We start from the raw sequence: 27,929 nt of genomic DNA, 5'->3' as shown, positions 1-27,929 counted from the left end.
CTGCCTCTGTAATGGCTCCTTAGGAACCTGACTGCTTCTAGAGAACAGTTTACACAATCAAATTAAGTGGTATTTTACTAGGAGGGAAAGCCCCAGGACAAGTCCCTTCTCTTGACCACAAAGTTCTATGTTTTCTATTTTTCCTTTTGAAATCTTAGTTTCAGCAAAGCAACATTTTCATCTTCCTCCCTCCAAAATCCTTATAATTGTAATGTAGAAATGTCTATACACTAAATCCCCAATAGATTATAACATTAAGCCACTGATGTGGGGTCAAACAACAGAACTATTTCTAGCATTACTTGGAAGTTTCTAGGTCTATAACTGACAAACATTTATGGAGAGCTGTTTTACTTTTCTGTGGAGCTTTGGGGGGATTTTTTTCTTTCTTTCATGCTTTTTTTAGCAGCAGTTCTGCACACTGAAAAAAGTTCACAAATTTTAGGAGGAAACATGGTCCTTTTCATTAGCTCCTTTTCCCTCCTGCTGAGTCATGGATGAGAGAGAATTTGTAGGCAGCTGAGCTGTAGGAAAAGTAAAACTGTCATTTACACTTGCAGGCTGTTATGCTTTCCAGAAAACTTTTTCAGTAGGTTGTGAAAGTGATTAATCTGCTGTTAAAAACTGACAAAGAAGGTTCTCTGATAAGAGCAAGACTTAAATGAGGGATTTTTTTCTTTAAAAAGTAAGGCTTCTATTTCCAGTTTAGGCTTGAAAAAATAGGTTTATGTGTTGTATTTTTTACTTTTGGTCTATTTGTGTGAGTATGAATTTGGTCATGACTTCAAGCAATCATAGGACATTTTTTATTTAAATTAAGCCTATTTATTAGCAAGGTACATTCCTCATGTTTTAGATCTAAATTATTCATTTCTACATCATGCTTCCTCGCTTTTTCCCCCTTTCATATTTCTATCTTTGGGTCTTACTTTTTAATACTTTCCACATCATCTTATTTCTCACCACCAGATCTCTTCAACTAACTTCTTTTAAAAAAAATATATTTTATTGATTTTTTTTTTTTACAGAGAGGAAGGGAGAGAGATAGAGAGAGTTAGAAACATCAATGAGAGAGAATCGTTGATCATCTGCCTCCTGCACACCGCCTACTAGGGATGTGCCCGCAGCCAAGGTACATGCCCTTGACCGGAATTGAACCTGGGACCCTTCAGTCCGCAGGCTGACACTATATCCACCGAGCCAAACCAGCTAGGGCTTTTTTTTTAAACATTAAAACTCACAAAGATGGTCTAGTTTCTTCTGTGATATAAATTCCTCACTCTCTGAAAGAGTCCAGTCGTGTAACCTTTCTATAACAGTTTTAAAAACTTTGAAATGGAACATCATTGCCTTAAAAGCTTAAAAATGTATTTATTTATTTATATATTTATTTATTTCTAAAAATGGCTTTGAAATGTAAAGAGTTCCCACTGAGTTCCAGAAAATAAACATGTCATTGAACTTTTCTTTGGGGACCATGCATTTCAGCTGGCAACCTAAAGGAACAAATGAATAAATAAGTCACATGGCATAACTTAGCTTTTTTATAATTCCACAGAGAACCAGTGACTCATTTGATTATTTGGAGTCCTTGAATAGGTAGAATAACATGTTAGAAGTTTATTAAACTTGCTGCCTTTCAAATTCTAGTGTCTGGTTTCTATCACAAGTTCGTAAGTTGTTAAAATACACTGGCTTGACCCTCTTCTGTTTCCATTGTTCTACTCTTGAGTTTCATGGTTTTATGTTAGGGTGTGTCAGGCTATGTGACTGTTTTGGTCTTTTTCTTCTTCCTCCTTATTTTTGAGGACTGACTTCTGAGTTTGAGCCATTCCCTTGGCAACTGAATAGATTCATGGGAGGACAGTGGAGCTAGGATCCCCACAACTCCATAGCACTGCCCCCTATGAGGAAGGAGAAATAAAATAGAAGACCTCCTCCTCTCTCTGAACAGACCAGCCTAGGGGAATTGGCATTCTTCTTAGTCCTCAAGTTTAGATATACACACCACTTTTGTCCCCAAGCTATAAATCCAGATTTTAAAATTCTGAAGTTGAAAATATCAGAACCGTATAATTAAAAACCTGCTATTACTGTATATTTATATAGGCATGTCATAGGGGCAAAAATAGAGATATGTGAATGTACTTGTTTTATATCTGAATTACCATGATTGTTTCTATCCCTTCATTAAATGTGTGTGAAATATTTGCACACACACACGCACATATGCACACACACAAGCTTATATGCATATTTAAATCTACATAAAGTGCAGCATTACTAGCTAACACTGTGGTTGTACAGTTTCTTCATCCATCTTCAAGATGCTGTCACCTACTGCATCTTATAATAAAAGATTACAGTTCTAGAGGTGCCTCCTTGGGGCAGGATGAGGTGTAAAAATCCTTTACATTCCACTTCTAAGTAGAAAACAAGGTCATTGCTGCCTACAGAAGTGGCTGTGTGCAGGTTTGTCATAGCAACATAGGATACCATAAACTGGAAGAAAGAGCCCTCTTTTGCTATTGTTGTCTTACTGTTGTTGTTGAGGTTAGTTGTCTTAATTTGACAGCAGTATTTTGAAGTTAAGAGGCTCTGGTTTGACATTTTTAAAAGGAAAGTTTCTATAGAAACTATGGAAAAATTCTTTTTTTTTTTAAACTAAATGCCAGTGACAAAATTTAGACAAGAAAGCAGTCATGAAGCAACGTAATGAGATATGATTGTGGTTTAGTGGAGAAGAAAAGCTCTGCAGGGAATAGTACAAGTGCAATAAATTATGAATCACTACTAAATAAGTCTCATTAGTTCACCATTGACTATGTTTAAGTGACATTAGAAAGGGATCTGGAAAAATTTGGGACATCTATCTTAAAAAACACACAACAACTTAGCATTAAACTAAGAAGTCATTGCAGAGTGTGTTTTAAAAATTAGAAATAGTTTATTGTGTGTGAGGGTCCACAGAGCAGCACCCATTTCACCAACACATGATTATAGAAAAGCTATTTATGTCTACTAAGACAAATAGGCCCACAGAATGCTAGGTGATGTCATATGTGACAGTCATTGATAAGTTTCTCCCCTCATCCTACCTAGACATTTTTCACACATTTTAATGGACCTTAAAGGTTCTAAAGAAAGTTGACTCTACTGAGCACTGGAACACAAGAGGGCATTTATTATTTCCATGTTGTTACTCTGTATGGTTTGCAAAGCCCAAGCACCATATGTTAAATTTTATCAACATAATGTATCTTTAATTAAATATTATATTTGCAATACAATTAATAATGTGCCCTGTTTTCATAACTTTATTAAGAAATTACCATGATTTTGGTATAATAGACTAATAAAAAGGCAGTGTGTTTGAAACAGCCTTTCTTAAGATGATTATTAGTGCTTAGTGCCTGTTAAATTTGAATTTCAATTAAGAGATTGATGGCCAGAATTATCTGATGCAATGTACTCAGGAGTATAAATTAGCAAGGAATTTTGTGGGATCTAGTGTTATTTTGCTTCCTTTACAATAAAATAGATTTTTTTCCCTTTTCAGTGGTTTACTATTTAACTGGTTTAGGGAACAATTCACCTATTTACTTTGTGTTCCCACATCCTCTCACTCCTTCTAAAAAACCGAAGCAATACAAAAACTGTTCATCTCAAACATATAGTACATAGGACTATGATGGCTTCTAATGAAGGGGAGGTCATGCTTCTGGTTCTGTGGCCATCAGTGATGTTGTTTTAATTTTCTCAATATGTTAACATGATAATTAAATTCCCTTGGATGTCCTATGAGGAAAGGATTTTAAATGGTATCACACATTGGGAAAAATTGATATTAAAAAAAATTATCTTCTAAACTTCGATCATATGTGGATACAGAATAGTGGGTATAGCCATGACAATAAGGGCTTTAATAAAACAACATCTGTAAGCTGCCTTTTTCAAGACTGAAATGTCACCCTCAGCTAAACAGAAGTAATTTGCACTGGAGATGTGTGCGTCCTTACTCTTAATAAAACAGTCTTTCTCTGCAGAGAGTAATTGTTCTCTTTGCAATATATATATATATATATATATATATATATATATATATATATATTGTATTTTTATTTATTTTTTTTTTTTTCTCAGCACAGAGTCCCTCTCCCGCCCTTCTTTTGCCCTAATGTCTGTCCTGTAATTTTATCAGGCTAGTTGTCAACTGAAATTAAAGGCAGATGTTACCCTTCACAATCTGTCCTAATCTAATTTTGCATCCTTGTTTTCTGTACTTGCTTTTACTGTAGAAATGTAACAAACAACTTCAGAAGCACAAAGTCTAGACTAAATACCAACATTAGATTATTCTCTGACCTTGGACCAGTTACTTAAACTCACTAAGTGTAAACTAACCTCAGTTTCTTCATCTATAAGTTGGTAACAATCACAGCCACTTTCTCAGTTGTATGTAATGCACTTGGATAAGGACCACCTCATAATGTGCCCTCAGCTATTATTAAATGCCTCCCAAACTTCATTGTTCTCCTTACCCTTTGTCAGCGCCTCTTCTCACATCCTGTGCTTGGAGCAGAATCCACCTACTTCTCCTGTAATGCGGACAGACATGTGCTCACAGCACAGGAGGCAACCTTTGTGTTCTATTCTATCCACCCCACAGGACAGCTCGGAGAACCTCTCTGGGAACCTCTCTGCCTGCCAGTCTGGGAATGTTCCATATAAACCTTAATACACTTGTGTTGCTCAGTATAATCAACTATCGCCTTGTAGGCATTGACTCGTGTTGTGTCTTTTTTGCTGATATGTGAGCCCCTGGAGTCCAGGGAACTGATGTGATGAATGTCTCCCTACTCCAAAGACCTCAGTTCCTTGTGACCTGCTTCTTATTTAATTATGGGGAAGTGTTTTTCTTAATGTCTCTTATTTTAGACACTTTTTATTGTCCATGATGGGTTATTTTCTTTTTACAGCAATCCTTATCACTTCTGGACATTGGCAAAGGTCAGAAAATTAGGAGGAACAAAAATAAATACATTTAGTCCATTTAAGCAATCTGTGAGTTCCTCTTGTGTTTCCTTCCCTTATTCAGCTCTCCATAGTTTTGCAAAAGAATGACAAAGTCCTTATGTAGAGGAAAATGAAAGCAGATCTGTTACTTCTATCATAAAAATGGCATTCTTTATCAATGAGTAATCAGATAAATATAATATTTGCACACCTGTACAGTTTTTCTGCATATAAACTGTATTTATGAAAACTGTGCAAGAAATTCTCAGTACCTGCATGATTTCTTGTGTGTCACATTCATGCGGGTTATAAACCAATAGTTATATTCTGAAAACTCTAATGCTGTTACATCTTTAAATATACTATACTCTGAAATAGTTTTAACACTCTAGATTCCATGATAAGTTATTTCGCATTATTTCTTTACAGGTAAAATTGTGTGAGGCTCAAAATAGTTTTTATACTTTGAAGCTATTTACTTGATCATATTTGAAAGACAAATAATAAAATCATAAAACATGATAGTTTCACAAATTCTATTGGCGGATATTTTATTATTGGACTTTTAAAATACTGTAGACTTTATTAAAACACAGTAAATTTTGAATTGAATATATGAAATGTTTATCTTGTATAGCTCCGTTTGAAAATACAAAGGCCTTGCTATTGTCTGCAGCATTTTTACTGATTTTGTTTTCTATTCTCGGTGTTTGTTTTTGCATCATTGTTGGCCTTTCTGTTGCTCTGCACAGCACTCTGTATATAGACTTAGATAGCCTCTCTGGTCCTTTAGTGCAGAATGACAGTGTATTTATTCGAGGGCAATTCTATATCACAGATCTAGGTAAGTGATCGAAGCACACCAAAAGCATGGTTTGTTTTATCATGGTATTTAGGTTATGTTCTCTCTTTTCATAGATGCTTCTTTTTTTACATTGAGGACACCTAAGTATAATTTACATGTTCTTCCATATTTTTGTTTGTTTGTTTGTTTGTTTTTAACAGACAAGTTATTACAAAAGAAGTATTTCATATTACCCTTCATTAGAGGAAAGGACTCAATGCCAGCTAGGAGAGAGAGATGGTTGACACCTAGCCTCTGATTGCAGAATACTAGGGTGTGGTGAGGAATGTGGCAGATTTAACCCAAGATGCATGTAGAAACTTAGATTCCATGTTGCTGGAACTGAGTTCTATTTAAATGGCCCACGACTTCTACGTCCTTCAATTTGTGAGATTTGGCACCACTGGAAGTTTAGAGCTTTATTTAACAACGCTAAATTGGTGGTTCTTTTCTAACCCCAAATCCCAATTTTAGTTAAAGTGTTTAGAGAAAGTCTAATAAGTATGTGAAATAAGTACAGTATAATTTGGGGGTTTTGTTATTGTAATTTCCTCCTTCCCCCTGAAGGTTCACATGGGAATCTCCACAGCCATATGACAACTTTCTGAATCAGAGGCAAACTTATATCTTTGAATTTTGACTTCTGTTGTGCTTTCTCAAAAGTTGTTTAGCTCTCTACTAAGTCATATGCATGATTATTCTACTACTTGGATATCCTAAAATAAACAAATCATCCTCTTCTTTAAAGGGTCCACAGTTCACTAAATGTGAATAATGTCACTTAATTTTAATTACTTGGTTTGAGGCCTTCAACTTTAACATAGCCTAATTTTATGACTAAAGTTCTTTTTGTTTTGACACCCCTTTTAGTGTCTGTCTTCACAATGGTTGTTTCTAGCATATTTTCTTGTATCCTTCAAATCAGCCATTTGCTCCATACCTGTGCATATTTGGAAACATCGTTGTGAAAAGTAAAAAGGTTCTAGGAAAACATATGTTGGGTGAGGATTTGTATAGGTATAAACTCTCTAGTTAATGCTCTAGGGTCCTTTGTCTTTCAAACTTTGTCCCTTGTTAGGGCTTCGCCATTTCTTGCCTTGATTGTCTAAGTATCTTCTTATTTAGTGCACTTATATCTTTTAAAAACATATTTCTCCCTCAATAGTATTTCCTCTACACAGCTTTCCTCATTTCATTCTGCATTTGGCTTCCTAACTAACAATCTACCTGTTACAGAAAGAGAAAGAATGTGATAATAATACATAATGTTAATAATGGTGATAACAATAATGATAAATGAATGCTCTTAGATGCTCCATCTCAAATATCAAATGTCGTGAGACAACAAGGCTTTTGGAATTCGATATCAGAGCATTTAACATTGAGGCTTTTGGCTTGGGTCTGAATTGCATGATTATGAGTGAAAGATCATCTGATATTCGTGAGAAGTGAGTAGGTGGGGAGTTGACATTTTGCTTAGAAGTGCGTGCCTGATATTTTGATATACCATTGCACCTCCTCAGATCTTTGTTATCAGAAACAAACTGCTTTATGAAGAAGGTAGAGTGGGGAAATCTTAATGTTTTGCAGCCTGGCTTTGCAATTAAATAAGTATGATAAATAGTAGGTTATTGTGTTTGAGTGTTCATATCTGTTAAAGCAGATTGACTACTTGATTATCAGACTGTAATCAGCTTTTTAAAAGAATTTTACAACGTGTAATCTGTGCTATATTAAAAAAAATATTTTAAAAATTCACATAAAGGGATTCACATTAAACATCAATACCCATACGATCATCCATGTGTGCACACAAAAGCACAAACACACATATGTAAATGCATAGAAAATAAAAACTTGTGAATTGACCAAAATTTAACAATTATTATTAAGATTTTTAATTTTGAGTGTTTTCTATTTTCTTTCTGATTTTGTTAATATATTCCATATTTTCTACAATGAGTATTATTATTTGAAGAAACAGTATCTTACGTTAGGGCTCACCTAGAACTTTCATTCATTACTCTAAGAAACAGTCAATGATACCATTTTGTTCAAACATCATTTTAAAAAATCATGAGTGGCACAAGAATAGATAAAATCAAAGTTGAATTATCTCCTTATAATAGCGAAATATCTTATTGAATAGTTTTGTTGCTTGTCCTCAATGGGTGGTATCCCTGGGTTTTGAGTGAAGAAATCTAGCAATAAAGTTAATACTACGTCTAGGATCATTTGTGATATTTTTCCCTTTTTTTCCCCCTGTGATTTTTCCCTTTTTCTCACCAACAATAGTTAATGCTGCCTATCAAAAGTGCTTGCACACGTGTGCGTGCGCACACACACACAAGAACTTTAAGAAAATGAGGGACACTTCATACTTGAATATATTCATTCATACGTGCATTCATTCCTCAGTGATGTTTTGATCTCCTACTGTGGCTTAATCTTTGTCCTACCATGTTCTAGTGTTATGAAAGAGGAAATAAATGAATATTAGAACATGGTCCTGCTCTAGAGTTATATTGTTTAGAACAACAGTTCTCAAAACTTGAGAGTGCATGCGCATTACCTAGATGATGGCATTTATTTGAGCTACACAGTGTATTAGGGGAAGAATAGGCTAGCAGAAGTTTGAATTCTGCTACCCATGTTAGGTATGGAGAAACATTTACCCTTTCTGAAGGGGAAGGAACTAACAAAGAAGACAGGAACTTGCCTAACTTTATCCAGTAGTTACAGAGTACAGTGAAGGACCCTGGTTCTTGGCCTTTTCAGCCAGTATTTTTTGGCTGGCTGGAACTGAGCTCAATGTCTAATAAATGAATGGGTTGCAGTAGAGCATTGTATTCCAAGTAGAATTTGCCAGACTTCTGGGAATCTGAGAAGTTTCCACTGGTTTTCTGTCTGTTTCCCTCAACTATAGTGGAATTCATTGAGGCCAGGAATGGTAACTTGTTACCCAGCAGCTGGCAAAATTCCTGGTATTTAGAAGGTGGTCAGTTAATGGCTGATGACTGTATGAATGACACCATTTTTCAAAAAGAAATTCTAAAGTCATATATTTAGAGGCAACTAATATCATATTTCTTTGCTTGTAGATGGTTTTGGAAAATGCAGTATGTTTGGATATATTGTTTTTTTCTGTAAATAAAGCTATTTTATTTTAAATATAAATGTAAATGCTCATTTTTCAAAAGGAAATGAAGAAAGAAATAAAGAGCAAAATACCTATATTCTTAAAAGTAACCACTCAAAAATGTTTTATGATACTGGACTCTAATCATGCTACATGAACAAGTTTATATCCTGCTATGTTCATGTAACATTATAGCATAAGATAGATTTTGAGATTTATCAAAGTCAGTATTGAAAGTAGTATCAGAATGAGAAGGGTCACTTTATATGGCATTCCAAACGATGTCAAGTGTCATAATTTTTCTAAGATCAAAGGTATTCCTTAGGTCTTAGCCAGTTTGGCTTAGTGGATAGAGTGTTGGCCTGTGGACTGAAGGGACCTGGGTTCGATTCCAATCAAGGGCACATGTCCAGGTTGCAGGCTCAATCCCAAGTAGGGGCATGCAGGAGGCAGCCAATCAATGATTGTCTTTCATCATTGATGTTCCTAGCTCTCTCTCCCTCTCCCTTCTTCTCTGAAATAATTAAAAATATATTTTTTTAAAAAAGGTGTTCCTTAGCACTTTAAGTTACCAGGAATCTTTGAGTTCTCCCAGTTGAATCCCCTAATCTTACAAAGAGTAAATTACGACCCAGAGAACAGCACAAGTGAATCTGTTTTGACTCAAGACTTTTAAACTTTGTTGTCCCAACTTTAAATTGTGTCCCAAAGAATATTTATCTTGAACCTGTTATTGTTTGCCATTTTGCAATTATAAAAGAAAGGACAAAGGATAAAATAACTCTTCATTTTACCTTCAGAAGGAAGTTCCACTGGAGGAATGAGTCCCAAATGATTGAACTCTGTCAGCCATTTGTACTTCTCTGTTGTTGAAGTACTTTAGTAGGGTTGATGATACCCTTCTCTTTGCCTACCCACCATTCCCTTGCTCTTCCATCCATGGAGCTTGGTCACCATGTGTCATGGCCAAAATAATGGTGTTCTCTCCCCCAAGCTATCCTGAAATGTTCAGCTGACAGTGCCTCTCTAGAAAAGAGAAAACACATTTTTACTACTTTTAAATTTTAGCACATTTATGGTACTGCATGCTCTAAAATATTAAATGGGCCACATCAACAAAGCTTTCAAAATCATAAATGGACAAAATAACAAGGAGTAGTTTGGGGGACAATTCTTACTCTGACTATTGTTGCTTTTGCTATTTTTTAAAGCAGACTATTCAAATATTGCAAAACACTTTGCAAATTTTCCTTCACCTCTGAGGTTATAAGCTCAACCCTATTATATGACTAGTTGCCCAGAGAGAGTGAGAAGGGAACTACCGCCACTATGTACTCTGTGATTGATTGACAAAGACAGGCGTGAGAGAAACCTTTGCTTCCAGATCAACGTCAGCACCTCACCATTCCCTGGCCACACCACTAGCAGAAGTGAATGTACCCCATGTGGTCACTGAAGAATTTATCTGGGCATTTGCTGAACCTGCTCACAATTTATTTTTATTTCTTCGGATAGACGTGGATTTGGCACAGGAAAGTGAATTCTTTCTGCAACAGCAGATGTGCCTGGTACACTCGTTTGCTGTAACCATTTGTGCTGTGGTAGAAAAAAAAATTAAGAGTGTAGAATTGTTGAAGGGGGAGGGTTAAAAAAACAGAACCATTTTAGCGATTATGCAAAGTTAGAATGTGAGTAATTTTGCTGCAGTTAGTCATTATGTGCTTTCATAGCTTGTTTTACAAGGATAAAGGGATATGTACAGGTTTGGTGAATAGAGCTCTTATTTGTCCCTAATAGTCACTTTTTATGAAAACATTTTCTACCCTTCCTCCTACTCTGTGGCGTAAGTGCACTCTTCTTAGAAATTATGCCCTTCTGTGATTCAGCCTCTTTATCCATCTACAATAAGTGGACAAACAACTTCCATTTCTGAGAACAAGTATGTTAGGAGAAGAAAAACTTTGTTCCTATATCGTATATAATGTGGATGATGCACATTTAAATCTTAATAATACCCTGGTCATGTAAAAATGAGCATGCTTTCTGAAAAAAGCAAGCAAACAAACAACAACAACAACAACAACAAAAACGAGAAAGAAACAACTAGCCAGAATTTAATGATTTTGCTATGAGTTTATGTGCAGCAAATATGATCTTCTCTTAATATTTTATTTGAAATATTTGATAAGTCTTAGCAAATTTTGCTCATGGAATTCTCTAAGGATTGTAACCTACCACCTATTTCTTTTTTACTTTGCTTTCAGTCACTCAAATTCCTTTGGAAATATGTGAACGAAGGTCGGTTTGTTTCCACAGAAGCAAATATAGGCACTTGCTCACACTGTGGCTTCCCTTACTGAATTCCACTACTATTTTGGAAACTCCAGTATGAAAAAACAGCAACCAAACTTGTCTCCATTGATCCTTGTCGGTGATTTCCATGCAGTGCTGCCTGATGTTCATATATTGAGGTTCACTTTTGTCGAAAAAAACAAAACTGGGTCTGTTGCCTTTTTGTAGGCTTATTCCCAAGCCTGTAATGGCAGGAACACTGTTCTTAGAGTCTGGAAAACTGGGTTCTAATTCTGACCCTGTCAAAGCCTTTGTCCTTAGATGAATCTTTCCTTACCCTTGGTTCCTTGAGGAGCAGGTAGAAATTTGGTCTTCAGATTCCATTAATCTCTTATCCTCTACAATTCCATAAGACTATTATATATTTTAATTATTCACAAATAAGTCAGCTTCAGTTATTCTTTTTCAAAAATTCCTTTGTTCCTACCTCTGTCTGCCCAGATCAGTCTTTTAGGATGTGTCTCAAAGATGGTCACACTTTAACTAGTGTTCAGCAATTACAAACCCTTCCATGATTCAGGATTTTCCTGAGAGAAATGATCCCATCCTTGTATTAATAGTCTCTGAATAACAGTGATAGATTAGAATAGTTGGTTCTATGATAGTAGTTTATTACAACCAAAACTACTGAATCACGCTCACCACATTTCCTATTACCTACAACTAAGAAAGCTAAAATACATAAATTAGCTCAGAATATCCTATTGAATTAGATTGAATTACAAAACCTTCTGACTTAAATAGTTCTTATATGAAAAGATATGACTCTTCAAAACTGTGAAGGAGAAGAGTGTGGGGCAGTTATACTTTAGCCCACTATGGCAGTTATTGTTTTACTAAATATCTCTCATAGAATTTGTCAATAATGCATTATCAAAATAAGTTTTATTCATTGAACAAATATTTATGGAGTATCTGTTTGCTAGACACTAAGGGTACCATGTTGAATAAGAAAGAATCCATATGAAACTAGAAGGGAGGAGAACATTAAAGGAGGAATTGCAAAACAATGGACATGGGTTGTCATAAGAGAGATACAGTCTGTTCAAGAGACACCAGTGATGGACATTTCACCTAGGCATAGAGAATCACCAGGACTGGCTTCGCAGGAGTGTCATTCATTTGAAACCTGAAGGATGAATACTATTGAGTAGTTGAGAGGTGGAATCAGGTTGGAAAGTGTTCCAGAAAGGTAAACACAGGATGACTGGTACATCAAGGTGGAGGGGAGGGAAGTAGGAGAAGAGACTAGAAAGCTAGTAGTGGCACCTTCAGAGGAATAATATGTACATGGCATATGTGTATATGAAATGCCATAAACTAGGGCACCGGAAATAGTAGATTGTACTAAGGTACTAATGCACTGGTAGTAAAAACTGAAAAGATTGAAGGTAATTAGGATGTAGAATCAACAGTCTCTATAATATAAAAGAAAAAAAATGGTCTGGGCACATTTATAACCTTCAGTCACATTATGGTAAGTCTTTGAGATACTTCCTTAAAATATTACTAGTTTACAAAATTTTTGTTAATATACCTATACACTCCTATTTTACCTTTCTTTATTGACTTAATTTTGAATGCATCTTCCCTTGAATGCATCTCCACCAGCTGTATACCATTTCATCAGATCAAATGACCCATGATTTCCTCAACCACCATCTACTTAAAAATAATAATAATTAATAAGTTATGGGTATTTTAATGGTTCTCCATTGCCAGTTTACTCACCAGAATTATTATTTCCACCTCCATTGCCACCAGCCATGTAAAAATGCACATGTACTATCACAATCTAATCAAGATTTGTGTTGTATTATTTCCTAGCTACTTGGTTTAGCTCAGTGCTTTTCTCTACCACCCTGGCCTGATTGGAGAAAAGTGGCTAGGCCCTTGAGGGGATGACTCAGTGGATGAGGTCACTTGCTGTAGAAATAGGTTCTTTTCTCATTACAGGCCTAGATTATAGAACACACTCCAATTGAATTAAGCCTCATTGCAATGGCATTTTACTCAGTGCCAGCCACATGCACGCTAGGGTCTAAGTGTACTGTGCTGTATGTGCATTTGTATAAACAAGAGGCTCAAAGACCTCTCACGTTCAAAATTGATTACATACCATCTCATTTGACAGTTATTGGGTGGAGGGGGGGCAATACTCCTTAAAATACTGGTTTTCCATGTTTTAATACGATGACATGCTAGTTTTATGGGCATGTGAGTGCAGGGCTACACCTGGATCATTGTTTCTGTGTTCCATAGTTAGGGATCAAGAAATAAGGACTTTAAAGGTGGCATCTTGGTGCTCCCAATTGACTTGATTTTATTTCGGGGGGAGGTGGGGAGGAGGGGGGTTATCTGGGAATACTGGCATGGTGTGTTCAGTAGTCCTCAGAACTGCTTGTCTTCTAAATACCATATACCTGTTCAGAAGTGTTGTCAAAACTAATTAAATTGTAAAACCTCTAAGACTAAAACTGCTCTGCAGTGCCAACCCAGATCATACAGTTTTTGCTGTTTCTGCCTCTGAAGCTATTAAGAATAGCCCTTCACTGGCAGTGGTGCATGTAGTACATGTTTGCAGAGCTCTGCACTGTGAAATGAGCAAGTGTTGATCCAATGCACAGATGCTGGATATTTATGCCTGTATCTCTCTCCCAAGAATTCTATGTGTGACTTGCAAGAATGTGTGTGTGTGTGTGTGTATGTGTGTGTGTGTGTGTGTGTGTGATTTAGGTGTCCATCAAGGATGGAAAATTAGTGTATTAGTACAATTCCCTGTGTTGGCAGCAGCGTTTGAAACAGTGGCACAAATTAAAATCCTATAATTTTAATTTTAAAAGTAAATCTTTGAGATCATTTTTTAAAATATATATTTTATTGATTTTTTACAGAGAGGAAGGGAGAGAGATAGAGAGTTAGAAACATCGATGAGAGAGAAACATCGATCAGCTGCCTCCTGCACACCCCCTACTGGGGATGTGCCCGCAACCCAGGTACATGCCCTTGACCAGAATTGAACCCGGGACCTTTCAGTCCGCAGGCCAACGCTCTATCCACTGAGCCAGACCAGTTTCGGCTGAGATCATTTTAACCATTTACCAGTTTTCTGCTACCATTTATGAGGTAACATTTTAATGTAGAAAATACAAAAAATATTAAGTTGAAAATAAAAATTCTGTTTACCTCAGCTGATGCAATTTTTAAACTCTTGAAATATTTTAAATTTATTTTTAATGTTTTAGTATATTTTCCTTTTTTGTCTATGTACACACACATACAAGTTGGGATACTACAATGCGATATTTTTAGTGTGTGCTATTTTTAAATATATATATTTCATATGTTATTTTAAATATATATTCATATATATATGTATGTATAGATATATAAGGATGTATATCTTACTCTGATTCAAAAAGTAATATATGGTTGAGATAGAAACTTTGGAAAACAGGGAAAGTACATAGAACATCCAAAAATCACCTCCTTAAAATAACCTGTTATGAGTTTGAGAATAAATCTTTCTAGCTATATATTTATGTATGTGCATATGAGAGATATAGAGAGATGCATATATTACCAGATATAAAACAGCATTTCCTAAACTGATTTTAAAATATTTAAAATTCTTGATTTTTAAAATTTCTTTCTTCCTTCCTTCCTTTCTTCCTTCCTTCCTTCCTTCCTTCCTTCCTTCCTTCCTTCCTTCCTTCCTTCCGGTAAAATATTCATAACAAAATTCACCACCTTAACCAATTTTTAGGACACAGATCAGTGGCATTATGTACATTCACATCGGTGTGCAACAATCACCACCATTTATCTTCGAAACCTTTTCTTTTCTGAAAATGAAAATGGATAGCCATTAAATAATTACTCCCCATTTCTCCCTTCTTCCACCCTTCTGGTACCTACATTCTACTGTCTTCATGAATTCGGCCATGCCAGGAACCTTATATAACTGGAAACATTCAGTGTCTGTTCTTCTGTAACTGGCTTGTTTCATGTTAGCATAATGTTTCAAAGTTCATTCATGTTTTAGCATGTGTCAAAATTTCTTTCTTCTTTTAAGCTAAATAAGCATTTTGGTTATCCATTCCTCTGTCAAGGGATATTTGGGTTGCTTCTATCTTTTGGCTATTATGAAAAATGCTGCTATGAGCATGAGTGTATAGACATTTGTTTAAGTTTCTGCTTTGAATTCTTTTGATATATACGTGGAAGTGTAATTGTGGGGTTGTTGATAGTTTTAAAGCACGCTAATAACATGGTTTTTAATTGTTGCATAGTATTCCATTCTATGAATGCACTATAATTTATTTAACCAATTTCTATGTAATTATTTAAATTTTTTATAGTCTTTCATTTTTAAAAAGTGAAGTTAGCATGAACATTTTTAAAAACTAAATATTTATGCCATCTGTGGTTATTTATTTAGGCTAAATTTCTAGTAGTAAAATATATGGATTTTTTCATGTTTATGTACATATCATTTAATTAACCCACAGACAGATTTCCCATAAGGAGTTTATAGAAACATGCAAGCGTTACCTTGGTTCCTAAATCTAAATTACATAAACATTGTCCTTTGAAGACAATTGGGGTGACCCTCTCCCATTATTCATAGCCACAGGGTCCAGGTAGTATTCTTTATTCTGCTTTAATAATAGCACCTAAAAGGTATTTCTCACATCTGATTTTAACAAAGAAACATTTGCCCCTTACCTTTTTAATTTCCAGATTTCACTTTCTGAGGGGATGGGTCTCAGATAACTTGCATTTTATATGCCCTAAATGAAAGCTAATTTGTATTAGTAAAGTCTTAAGTGTAAGTGATTCTGTGGTATGCCCAGATTTGAGAAGTACTTATCTAAATGTGTAGTAGTATGTTCATATATTGTGCTCTTAATCTGTTAGGTTGTTTTCTAGCTCCTGGGGTCATCTATCAAGTGGATAGTGTGAGTGGCCCAAATCAGTGAGAAATGGATCTATTAGTAATAAACACTGAATTATGGAAGATGATTAGTGAGGGGATTCAAGAAGGCAACATTAAGTTATTTTTCAGTTAAGTGCTTACAGAAAATGATGAATTAATCTTTAATTAAGCAAAAAACAAGTATCCAATGAGAAATGCATGCCATTACAACTAAATAGGTAAGCTGTTTTTATCCATTCATTTATCCAGTGATTATTAGGCACCTGCCTGGTATAAATCATTAGAGATGAGGATGAGCTCTTATTGGCCATTAAAACTCATTGCAGATATTGAGGATTTACTCTTGAAATCACTGGATTTTGAATGCCATTATGTCTTCTTTCACAAAGGAACCCGTTAGAAGAACAAGGAGCATGTGGGTGGTCTCCTCTCAACCCTGTGTGTCATCCAGCAAGCTCATCTTTTATCTGGGTTATAGAAAGACTTTAATTTGAAGAAAAAGATAGACTCTTCATTATAAGAGCAGGAAAAAAATAACAGTACTTTTAAAGCTTCTTTGTATTTCCTATGACTAGTCAATCTAGAGAAGTAATGTGACTTTTTCAATGTTACTTTACTCTAAACAGTGGCAAACCTGATTTTTTTTTCTCCTGCATTCTAGTGCATGGCCCTTCAATTTTATTGATCATCCTCCCAGGTGATATTTCTGCTTTATGGTGTCCTTAACTTAGAATGCAAGTTTCAAAGAACACCTCACACACCACATTTGGCCTGCAGAAACCCTTTGTTTAGCTTCCTTGTGTTTGCAACAAAAGTCAGAAGAGGAACACTGAATTGATATTTCAGCCTTTAGACAGTGTATGAAGTCTACATTTCTACACAGTCCCTGTCACTCTGTTTATATGCCCAAATGAAATTCCTGTTTCCCACGTGGCGACAGGAAGATCTGTTATCCCGTTCACTCCATTTTCTTTTTTCCTGGAGAGAATTCTTTTTCTGGAGCCATATTCTGATTGCACATCTCCTAAAAATAGGAACACCATAGATAAACTGAGAAGACCTCTTATTTTTTGTTTTTTGATATGTGGTCTATTTCACTCTTTCTTTACCTGAGAGAGAATTTTAAAACAAACAAACAAACAAACAAACAAAACCCAAGCAATGAAGCCCAGCTATCTGGATTTGAATCCTGGATTTGCCAATTACTTGTACTGTAACCTTTGGCTGTGACTTAATTTCTCTATTATTAAGTATCTTCATCTGAAAAATAGAGGTAATTATAGTTCCTGTCTCAAGGATGCTTGTAAGGATTAAGTATAAACACAAAATGTTTACACAAAGTAAATGTTTTTTAAATGTTTGGTATTATTAAACATTTCTTTGAACACTGAGAGGTATTTTAGTTAGTGTTTCCTGCCCGAAGGATACATAGACAAAGTAGATAACTGCAAGTGAAAAATGGACATCAGATTTTGTTCAAATAACTTTAAACAATGGTCCTGAAGATGAAATACTCATAATCCTATTTTCTAACAAATCACCATTTCCCTTTCCATATTTTGTTTATTCCTTTTCCATATGGAAATATTATTTCAATTGTATTGCATATAGGATTGCTTTCACAGTCTGTATTTTTCATTTGACATGCTGTATTTGACATTTATGTTTAACATCTTAAGTATTTTTCCATGTCATTATTTAGCTGAAATCAAAATGTAATGAAGGGGCTCTGAGTTTTATGTTGCTGTTTATGTATAGGGCTTTAGTTTTTGTATACTTTCTCCTTCTCTTACCTTAGAAAATTTCCTTTTTAAGTAGAAGTCATTTTTGCTCAATAAGCCACATTTGTATCAAAAATTGAATCAACTAAGAACCCTCTAGTGCAGTGATTCTTATTAACTTTGTCTTACTGAGTTTTTAAAATCTATCTTATTGCCTAATACATAGCAGAATTTCAATATTTTTATTGAATAAATAATTTGGTTTAAATTCTTAAGGAGTAGATTATTAATCCATTCATAAAATCATTAAACTATTTAGAGGGAGAGATTAATGAGATTACTGTAATTAAGCATGCATTAAATGTATCACCGAGTTTCTTGATTGTCAAGTAATAGGAGAAATGAAGCAGCTCATATTTTGTATTTTATAATCTGAAAAGACAAATGCATTTTTCTTGGGAAACTGTTATTCATTGATTAATGCATTACAATATTTGTTGAACACCTCCACTATGTTCTAAGATATATATATTTATAAAATAAGCCACTGGGGAATCAGAATAAAAGGACAGTCTCTAACCCTATGAAAACAGAAATATACAAGTGTGATTTGTGCAGAAGGGGAGTTGTAAAGAATTTTCACTATGCCAGAGGATTCAGCAACAGTTCACTGAGGAATCTGATACTCAGGTTGAGACCTAAGGGATTGTTAGGAATTAGCTAGACATAGAAATCAGAGAGAGGTAGGGAAGCACCTGAATAAAGCCCTGAGATGGGAGGGAGCCTGACACACCGGATATGAAAGCAAGTCAGTGTCAGAGAGTGACAAGTCATATAATTCTCAAGTAGAGTCAGGAGAGATAGACTGAGTCTAAATTATCCACTAAGCATTTGAAGACTTGTAAGCAGGAAAGTAATGGGATCAGATTTTCACTTGAAAGTAATCACTCTAGCTACAGAATGAAGGATTCACTGAGGGGAATAAGAGTAGGTACTGGGACACCAATTTGTATAATGTTGGAGCATTTCTGGTAAGAGGTAGTAGTATCTTGGAATAAGGTTGCAGAAGTGGGAATAGTGAAATGTGGGCATAAATGAGGATTATAATATTCTCTGTACAGGGAATAGGTTCAGCAGGATTTAGTACTTGAATGGGATATGAAGGAGAGTCTCAAGAATGACTCCTAATCTTGGTATTTGAGCAATACCTGGATGAGAAAATCAGAACAAAAGCATGAAAAGTAGATCCAAGGAATATTATGAATAGTTTTTAACATCTTGAACCTGAAGAGAATATGAGACATATGGGTACTCACATAAAATAATTGAATATTTGGGCTTAGCATTCAGAAAACAGATAATTTTGGAGATAGAAATTCAAAAGAGTCTTCTTAATGGAAATTTTTTTCAGTTAATGGCATGTTCTTAGAATGAGTATAGAGAGAAGAGAATAGGCCCTGTGTCAGATAAAGAGTATAATTATTCAGTGTCCACTGGGCAGAATGTTGTCTAATATCATCAGTAACAATTTTACAGAAAGTTTAGAAAAGTACTTTTAGCAGAAAGAACCTGAGTCCTGCTGTCACTGTTGAGAAGACATAGTAGTTCTTGACTATCTATCCCTGGATTTTCTATTACAAAACATAAATATCTCTGTTTAATACCATGATAATTTGATTTTTCATCGCTTACCTCTTGACTTCTTCCCAAGTTGTAAAACATGCGAGTCAATTATTCAAACACCATCTGATTATTTTACTTGAGGTATGGAAAAAGTCTATTGGGAGTATAAGTGAAGAACCATAGAAAGAACTTCAACAACCTTCCATGGGAGTCAAGAAAGACATGACAAAAGAAGGACTATTCGATCTGAGACTTGGAGAATATGCAGGCAACTGTCAGTAAGAGGATGGCTGTGTTTGAGCAGCATGGGGGTACCATGGAGGAGTTGTATAGAATGGATCCCAAGCTATAGAAGGAGGTTCCAGCTGACAGATATGAGTACAGACATACATGCATGATCTATTCTGCTCTCTATGTGAGGTTAATATTGCTGGAGTGCGTGGTGTGAAAAAGTGGATGTGGCTGGAGAGTGAGGCGAGGGCTTGATTGTAAAATCTTTATAAAGTATGTGGAAAATAAAAAAGCAAAGAGTTCAACACAAGGCAGAGTCATTGCCAAATTTGGATCATCAGCCAGCCACAATCAGGTGTTCATGTTAGATCATTGTGGCAGTATTAAGGAGGAGAGATGAGAGAAGTAAGGTTGGATCTTGGTAATAAATAGCTCAGGTAGTGGTAATGAGGACCGTATTTAGTGGAGAGAAGCAAAGCTGAAATAAAGTGAGAAATAATCAGGGGTTATATATAGATTAGGTTAGGTTAGATTAGATTAGGTGTGTGTGTGTGTGTGTGTGTGTGTGTGTGTGTGTGTGTGTGTGTATTTTTGTTATGCAGGTGAGTTCAGGTGATGGGTGGGCAGGGGTAAGGGAGAAGGATGAATATAAGATGATATCCTGACTTGGGCTTAAAAGAAGTTGAGGACATGCTCTAAGAAGTAAGCACAAGAGATGCTCACATAGCCCCTTGTCTGTTCTTGTCTTATGGCCACACCAATTCTGCCTCGTAATGAAGGCAAGTTCAACAATTACTGATTATGTATGAGCCCCTCTACCACTCCATAAACTTCTGAGGGACAGGGAGACACGCACTATTGATCCTGGGATACTCTTCTCCTCCAAGTAGCTTCACAGACCTTTACATGTTGAAAATGTTTAAAACTAATTAATGGAAAAATAACCCCATTAAATTACTGCTACATAGATTCAAGTCTCAGAAAAAATACCCATACACACAGACATGTATTTATATGAGTTTAATATTTAAAAGTACTTGATTTTCAAAATGGAAATGTTAAATCATGATAAAGACTTTAAGGATTCCTGCATAAACAAAAGAGAAGTGAAATGCCAAAAAATACATACTTGGAAGCGCCAACTAATCCAATAAGTAGAAAAAACTCACTATGCATTTAATTGACTATGTGGGCCCAGAAAGTGTTGCCACTGCTTTCTTTAACCATGAAGAATGTAAATAAATATGCTTTAAAATGATTTCTCTTCTTTACTGCTTCCACCTCCATTGAGGTAAAGAATATAAAATTGAAGGTAAAAAATATAGCTAAATGTGCTATTTTCACACATGTAGTTTATGATATAGAAAATACTCATAAACATGCCATACACAGCAGAATTCATAATCAAGTTGTGAGAAAACTTCTTATGCCCAGAAGAGAATTCTCCTGGTGAGATATTTCCTAGAAGAAAGCACTGGCTCCTGAAATTGTGCCCTGATGCCTTCCTTCAAAGATCTTAGGAATGTTTGAATAGTGTGTGTATGAGAACGCGCGTGTGCGCGAGCACACACACACACACACACACACACACAGGTTCCAGTGCAACTGAGTGTATATGTGTTTGCCAAGAGAGAAAAAGATATTTATGAAAAAGTTGCTTCTAAAGTTTGAGTTCTACACAAATCCTTTCTTTGTTGTTACTGTTGACTTTATGAAGGTGATTGATATTCATTTTCGAAATCTGTCACTTCTGGGGCATCTGTTTTGGGGGCACACTTCTTACAGCTGCAGCAGAGAGTGCCTGTCACTAGCCCTGTTGCTCAGTCACCATCTCCATTTATAGTCGGGTTTTTTAAGTGTTCCAAACAGGAACTCTGAGTTTCTGCTGATCTTGAGTCATCAAAGTAAAACTTGATTCCTTCCCTTTCATTCAAGTCTTTTATGCTGACATTTTTTAAAGACTGACATGGTTGACTAAAAAACCCTGACCCTCTTAAATGAGTATTGATTTTAGAGTTCCTTCTGGATATACGTTTAAATAGGCTTTTTAATAATAATAAAAAACTGCATCTCTTTCCATTGCGCACTATTGCAACCATCTTTTTGCAGAAGGTAAAGTTCACTCTACCAAGACAAGAATATTCAGGTTGCTTAAATTACAAATGTGAATTGCAAAGATTAATATTAAAAAGGGGGAAACATATAACTCTATTCCACAGCCTCCTGTAACTTAACAGAACTAAATCTAGATTTGCAAAAGCCCTAGGAAACAGCAACTGTGACAAATATGTGGGAAAGATAGCTGTAACAGTCAGGATCCCATAAAAAATAATGGCACATTGAAGCTAGCTTCTCTCGGGAGTTAATTTATACAGGCATCCTATACATAGAAGCACAGAAAAGTCATAGGGACAGACAGATGATCTGGGGTTAGCAGAGTCAGAGTTGTCATCTCCTCTAGGCTCAAGGGGACCAGGGCAGAGAGCAGTTATTTGGACCAGGAAAGAGAGAGTGTTGTAGAGGGTAATTTCTAGAGAGGACCAGTGACCCTTCCTGGCAACTGGGAACTCACAGTCAACTTGCCAGACGATACGTGTCCCAAGAGTCTATCAATGTTAACAGGGGCACTATTGTTATCTTGGGTTTGACAATGATGTGTTTTGTCCTCCATCCACCTAATGATAATAGCATACCCTAGTCACTGTGAATAAAAAAAAATAAAAAAAAAAAATGCCCTGACTCATTTCTAAAGTTTCCCTGGCCAGTAGTTATTTTTCTCCTTCTCACTGGAAGTGAAATGTTAACCAAATGGCCGTGGGAATGTTTTAATCTTTATCTCTGAATCAACCTAGATCTCCAAAAAGCTCTTCCCCAAACACTAAATATCTGAATCAATAGACTTTTATTTGATGGTGGGAGCAAGATAGTTACACCATTTACAGCCCCACATCCACGTTCCAGGCAAGAAGGGGGAAAAGAGGAAAGTAGGAAGGTTTGATGCTTATGTCAGGAGAACCCTAGTTTTCTCAAAAATGTTTAGTGCGCATCTCATTGGCCAGAACCATGTCACATGGCAGCTTCTACTGACAAAGCAGTATTAGGCAGTATATTAAGAGGGCATATTGCTGCCCTGAACAAAAGTGAAATTCTTGAGTAATGAAGTAAGGTAATGTGTATGATGAGGAAGCAGGTAGCAGTTAGCAGCATCTATTATCTCTTGCGGTTTGGTGTGAGTAAATGACAATAGAGTAATGTTAAGTCTTTCATCTTTTCTTCCTCTACATACTAGAATTTGCCTGGAAATTAATAAACAACAAGATTAGAGTGCGTTCACTTATTTGTTATATCAACAAATCTAATCTTAGTATCTCAGAACAAAATTAAAACATTGCATCATTCGCATATTTGCAGATTCCTAATAGACTAATGCCTGAGGACAAATGTTTGGATCTCCAAGCTTTCCCAACCTTGACTTATCTCCCATCATAATTTTAGCCTCCCATAGTTCTGAAGGAAGATATTTTCACCTTTGTGTCATTAGGGCATTCAGTAAGTATTTCTTTTTGTTTTTAATTTCATGATGACAACATAAGGTTATATTTTATTTTTTCAATTACAGTTGACATTGAATATTATATTAGTTTCAATTATACAGCATTGTGGTTAAACATTCATATAACTTAACAAAGTGACTTCCCCCATAAGTCTTGTTACCCACCTGGCACCATATATAGTTGCTACAATGGTATTGACTTTATTCTCTAGGCTGTACTTTGCATCCCCGTGACTATTTTGTAACTACAAATTTGTACTTATTAATCCTTTCACCTTTTTTACCTAGTACCCCACCCCCTCTCCCATCTGCCATCTATCAATTTTTTATCTGTATCTATGAGTCTGTTTCTGTTTTGTTAATTCATTTATTTTGTTCTTTAGATTCCAACAATAAGTGGAATCATATGATATTTGTCTTTCTCTGACCGACTTCTTTCACTTAGCATGATACCCTCTAGATCCACCCATCTTCTTGCAAATTGTAAGATTTCAGTCTTTTTTATGTGTGAGTAATATTCAGTTGTATAGTCAGTATTTCTGAGTTGAAGGAATGAATTCAACAGACATCAGGAAGATATAAGAGGAGGAGGCTGCATTTCAGTTGTCTTTGGTAAATTATTTTGATCTAAAATTTAGCATCTCTTTGGTTGTGCCGGAGTGTTTGTTGCTCTCAACACCCTCTTTGCATTTATTTATTTATTTATTTATTTATTTATTTATTTATTTAATTTGATTTCCAGTGCCCAGTCCTCCAGCTTTCTTTCTTTACTACCTTCTTTTTGCACTATGGTGACTAAGTGTTGGGGTAATTTGATTAAGATCATGGTGTTCAATATATTTTTTGTTGTTGTTAGTGTTTTGGGTGTTATACATATTTAATAAGAACAAAAACATTGCCAAATCTAATGTGATGAAGCTACCCCTCTATGTTTTCTTTTATGAGTATTATAGTTTGCACTCTTATGTTTAGTGCTAAAATTTTAGTTTATTTTTGTATATGGTGTAAAGTAAGGATCCATTTTCATTCTTTTGCATGTGGATAGCCAATTGTCCCCACGCTATTTATTGAAGGGACTGTTTTCTTCCCATTTTATAGTCTTGGCACTTTTGTAAAAAATCAATTTAACATGCATTCAAAGGTTTATTTCTGGATTCTCTATCTATTTCATTGGTTTATATATCTGTCTTTATGCTACTACCACACTGTTTTAATTATTATAATTGTATAATAAGTTTTGAGATTGAGCAGTTTGAAATCTTCAATTTTGTTTTCTTTTATCAAGAATGTTGTGCTAGCAGAGTTTCTTGAGATTGCATATGAATTTCAGGAGGGATTTTTTTTTATTAAAAAAAGGCACCTTTGGGATTTTGAAAAGTATTTATACCAATAAATCTGTAGACCACTCTGTGAAGTATTAACATTTTAACTCTATTAAAGTCTTTCAACCCATGAACTCAGGTAGCTTTCTATTTATTTGTGTCTTCTTTAATTTATTTAAGCAACAATTTATAGTTTTCAATACAAAAGTACATCTTTTACTTCTTTGGTTAAGTTTATTCCTAAGTATTTTTATCTTATTATTGTAAATGGCATTGTTTCCTTTACTACCTTTATGGATTTTCCATTTGTAGTTCACAAAAATGCAGCTGATTTTGTGTTAGTCTCTTCTCTGAACTCTTAGAAACCAAGAGCCATGCTGTATTTGTATTTTTGGAGTTAATGTAAAAATAATAATTGGAAGTTTTTAATATATTTTTAAAATTTTCCATTGGCAATAATGTCTATTTTTTGTTTTTGTTTTTCTTTTCTCTCTCTTTTCAGGGCTCTGCCAGTGCAACAGCCTCTCCTCCAGTCTCCACCCCTGTCACGGGACACAAGAGAATGGTTATACCAAACCAACCCCCTCTAACAGCAACCAAAAAGTCTACATTGAAACCGCAGCCTGCACCTCAGGCTGGGCCCATTCCTGTGGCTCCAATAGGGACACTAAAACCCCAGCCTCAGCCAGTCCCAGCCTCCTACACTACAGCATCCACCCCTTCAAGGCCTACCTTCAACGTGCAGGTGAAGTCAGCCCAGCCCAGCTCACATTACATGGCTGCCCCTTCATCAGGACAATTTTACGGCCCAGGGTCAGGGCACCAGGGCTATAACATTCAACCAGTTCCTGTTTCTGGTCAAGGTCCACCTCCTCCAACACGGGGAGGCATGGATTATGCATATAACCCACCCCCAGGCCTTCAACCTGAGCCTGGGTATGGGTATGGCCCTAACCAAGGTCGCTATTATGAAGCCTATAGCCCAGCAGGGCCCGTGTATGGAGGCAAAAATGACTCTGATCCTGCCTATGGTCAACAAGGTCATCCCAATACCTGGAAACGGGAACAAGGGTACACTCCCTCTGGGACAGGAAACCAGCACCCTACTGGCATGTATCCAGTTGCCGGTCCCAAGAAGACCTATATCACAGATCCTGTTCCAGCCCCCTGTGCACCACCACTGCAGCCAAAGGTAAGATACTCATTGGCATAGTGACAGAAATAAAGGGCTGCCTATCTTGGCTAGCCTTCCCCAGAAAGCTAAGGCAAAAAATGTATGTGCTCTTTTAATTTAATTAGAAACTACAATGCCAGGGAAGCAAGAATGAAGTAGGAAAAGAAGGAGATTCCAATGGGGATATGGGTTTATGTTACCAATATGGCTATTGTTTAGTACCTGTTGCATCTACTTGTTCAATCTTGAAAGATCATCTACCAAAAGATCATATGAACTCTAGAAACTCATGGTAATCTTTTTATGGTGGCAAAAAGGGGAAAATGATTTATCTTGTCTCCTCTGGAACCAAGCTTCTCTGTGAGTCAGACACTTCCTCACACTTAGACATGCATTTACTTGGGCACCAAACAAATCTGTAGCACCTCATGCATTACAGGGACAGGACATCAACAGGTCTGGAAGTGAGAAGTATGCAGGGTAAACATGAGGTGAGCTTCTGTCAGGTTGAGTTTATGAGACAGTGGTCAGAACTCAAGAAAAGTTGCTACCACAGTGGCTGCTAAGACACAACAAGTGGCCAACAGCCCAGGAGACAGGTGAGGCCAAGGGGATCTAAGGTAATGCAGACACCTTGTCTAATTTCCTTTGGGAAGAGGTTGCTGCAGTATAATGGCACTTGCTTATCACCCCTTGTCTATCCACATTACAGATCCTGCAAGAAGAATCTTACTCTCTAGCCTTTAACGCTATGAGGCATTTAAAAAAATCCTTTATGACAGTTATCTTTTTCATTGTTTTATTTACTTGCAAGCATGTATGTCTTTTAAGTAAACATATTAAGTTTCTTCCTTTGAATATGTAAGATATGATATTACACATACCTACTCACCTACCAATTTGATTTTCCGTGATAACTAGAACCAGCATGATGATGTGTCCTTTTACCATGACTAGAGGAACCAAGGGGGAATTACTTGGAAGAAGTGAGATGGATAAACCAAGCTAGGTTTTAGCCATTGGGTTGGAACAGCGGCCTCTTTTCCTTTCATTTACAGCTGTGAGAAATCAGAAATAGTTAGAAGCTGAATGGTAATTTGGGGGCAACTTGGGTAGAAGGACTATCTATATATTTTTAATCCTTAGCACATTTGACATTGTCAATTTACAGACATATTCATTCACATTTTCAACATTATAACAAAAATGTCAGGTCCTTGTTCTCCAGGAGTGTGTTTACTAAACCACTATTTTCAAATGAAAGTATGTGCTCTACTAACGGTGCTCCAAAATGAATTCTAGGGTCCTTAGAGGAAAAGAACCCTTCCCCAAAAGTGCATCCTTTATGTGAATACCCCTTATGTAAAAGTGGTCCAGCCATGATGTTTTCCAACTTAAAGTTTCCAAGTTAAGTGTTTTGGAAACATTGCTCTTGGAAAGCTTTTTTTTCTCTCTCTCTCTCTCTAAAATCCCTTTATAAAAATAAATGTCAGTAAGTTTGTTTGTGTGTTTGGTTTTTAAATAAAGTTTGTCCAAAATAGTCAACCTGGGTGGCCTTGCCCTTTGTTAACATTACAGTGTATTATCATTAGTCCTTCCTGGTTCCCAGAGCAAACAGGTCAGAAAACAATTGCATTATTCAACTTTATCTCATGTTAGTGCAACTGCAATAAATTCCCCTATGGAAGAGTAAAATTTTGGGTTGGGATCATTGACACTAACATTTAAGCTCAACTAGCTTAAATGCAGTTTTGCTCCATCCAAAGCAATCTGACTTTGGATGGTCCTAATGGAAAGCGATAGGCCCAAAGTTGTTTTAGGATCCTATCACCCTCACCTGGGGGAAGCAGACTTGAGATATATGTCTAGCTGGAGGGAATAATCTTGTGAGAAGTGGTAAGTTAGTCTTTGAGTTTCCTGTTTTCCCATCATGTCACTGGCACTCTGGAAAGCCCCTCTTCATTCAACATTGGAACCAATCCAGTGGTGCAGGAAAAGAATCAACGCCCAATGCA

General features: G+C 36.0%; 1 protein-coding gene across 6 annotated transcripts in view; it reads left to right on the top strand.

Moving 5' to 3' along the window:
- Positions 1 to 27,929, top strand: part of LPP (LIM domain containing preferred translocation partner in lipoma) — a 669,364-nt gene that overhangs the window by 381,169 nt on the left and 260,266 nt on the right. For all 6 annotated transcript variants that reach the window (XM_070406593.1, XM_070406588.1, XM_070406590.1 and 3 more), the window contains one exon: positions 25,243 to 25,932. In XM_070406593.1, coding sequence (XP_070262694.1) covers positions 25,243 to 25,932 — 690 coding nt within the window. The remainder of the gene's footprint in view (positions 1 to 25,242; positions 25,933 to 27,929) is intronic.

Source organism: Myotis yumanensis, unplaced genomic scaffold (assembly GCF_028538775.1).
Source record: "Myotis yumanensis isolate MYYU_CA2020_CCGP unplaced genomic scaffold, mMyoYum1.0.hap1 SCAF_2, whole genome shotgun sequence".
Taxonomy (NCBI): domain Eukaryota; kingdom Metazoa; phylum Chordata; class Mammalia; order Chiroptera; family Vespertilionidae; genus Myotis; species Myotis yumanensis.
Note: the sequence above shows the minus strand (reverse complement) of the source record. Positions and strands in the feature narration are given on the sequence as shown.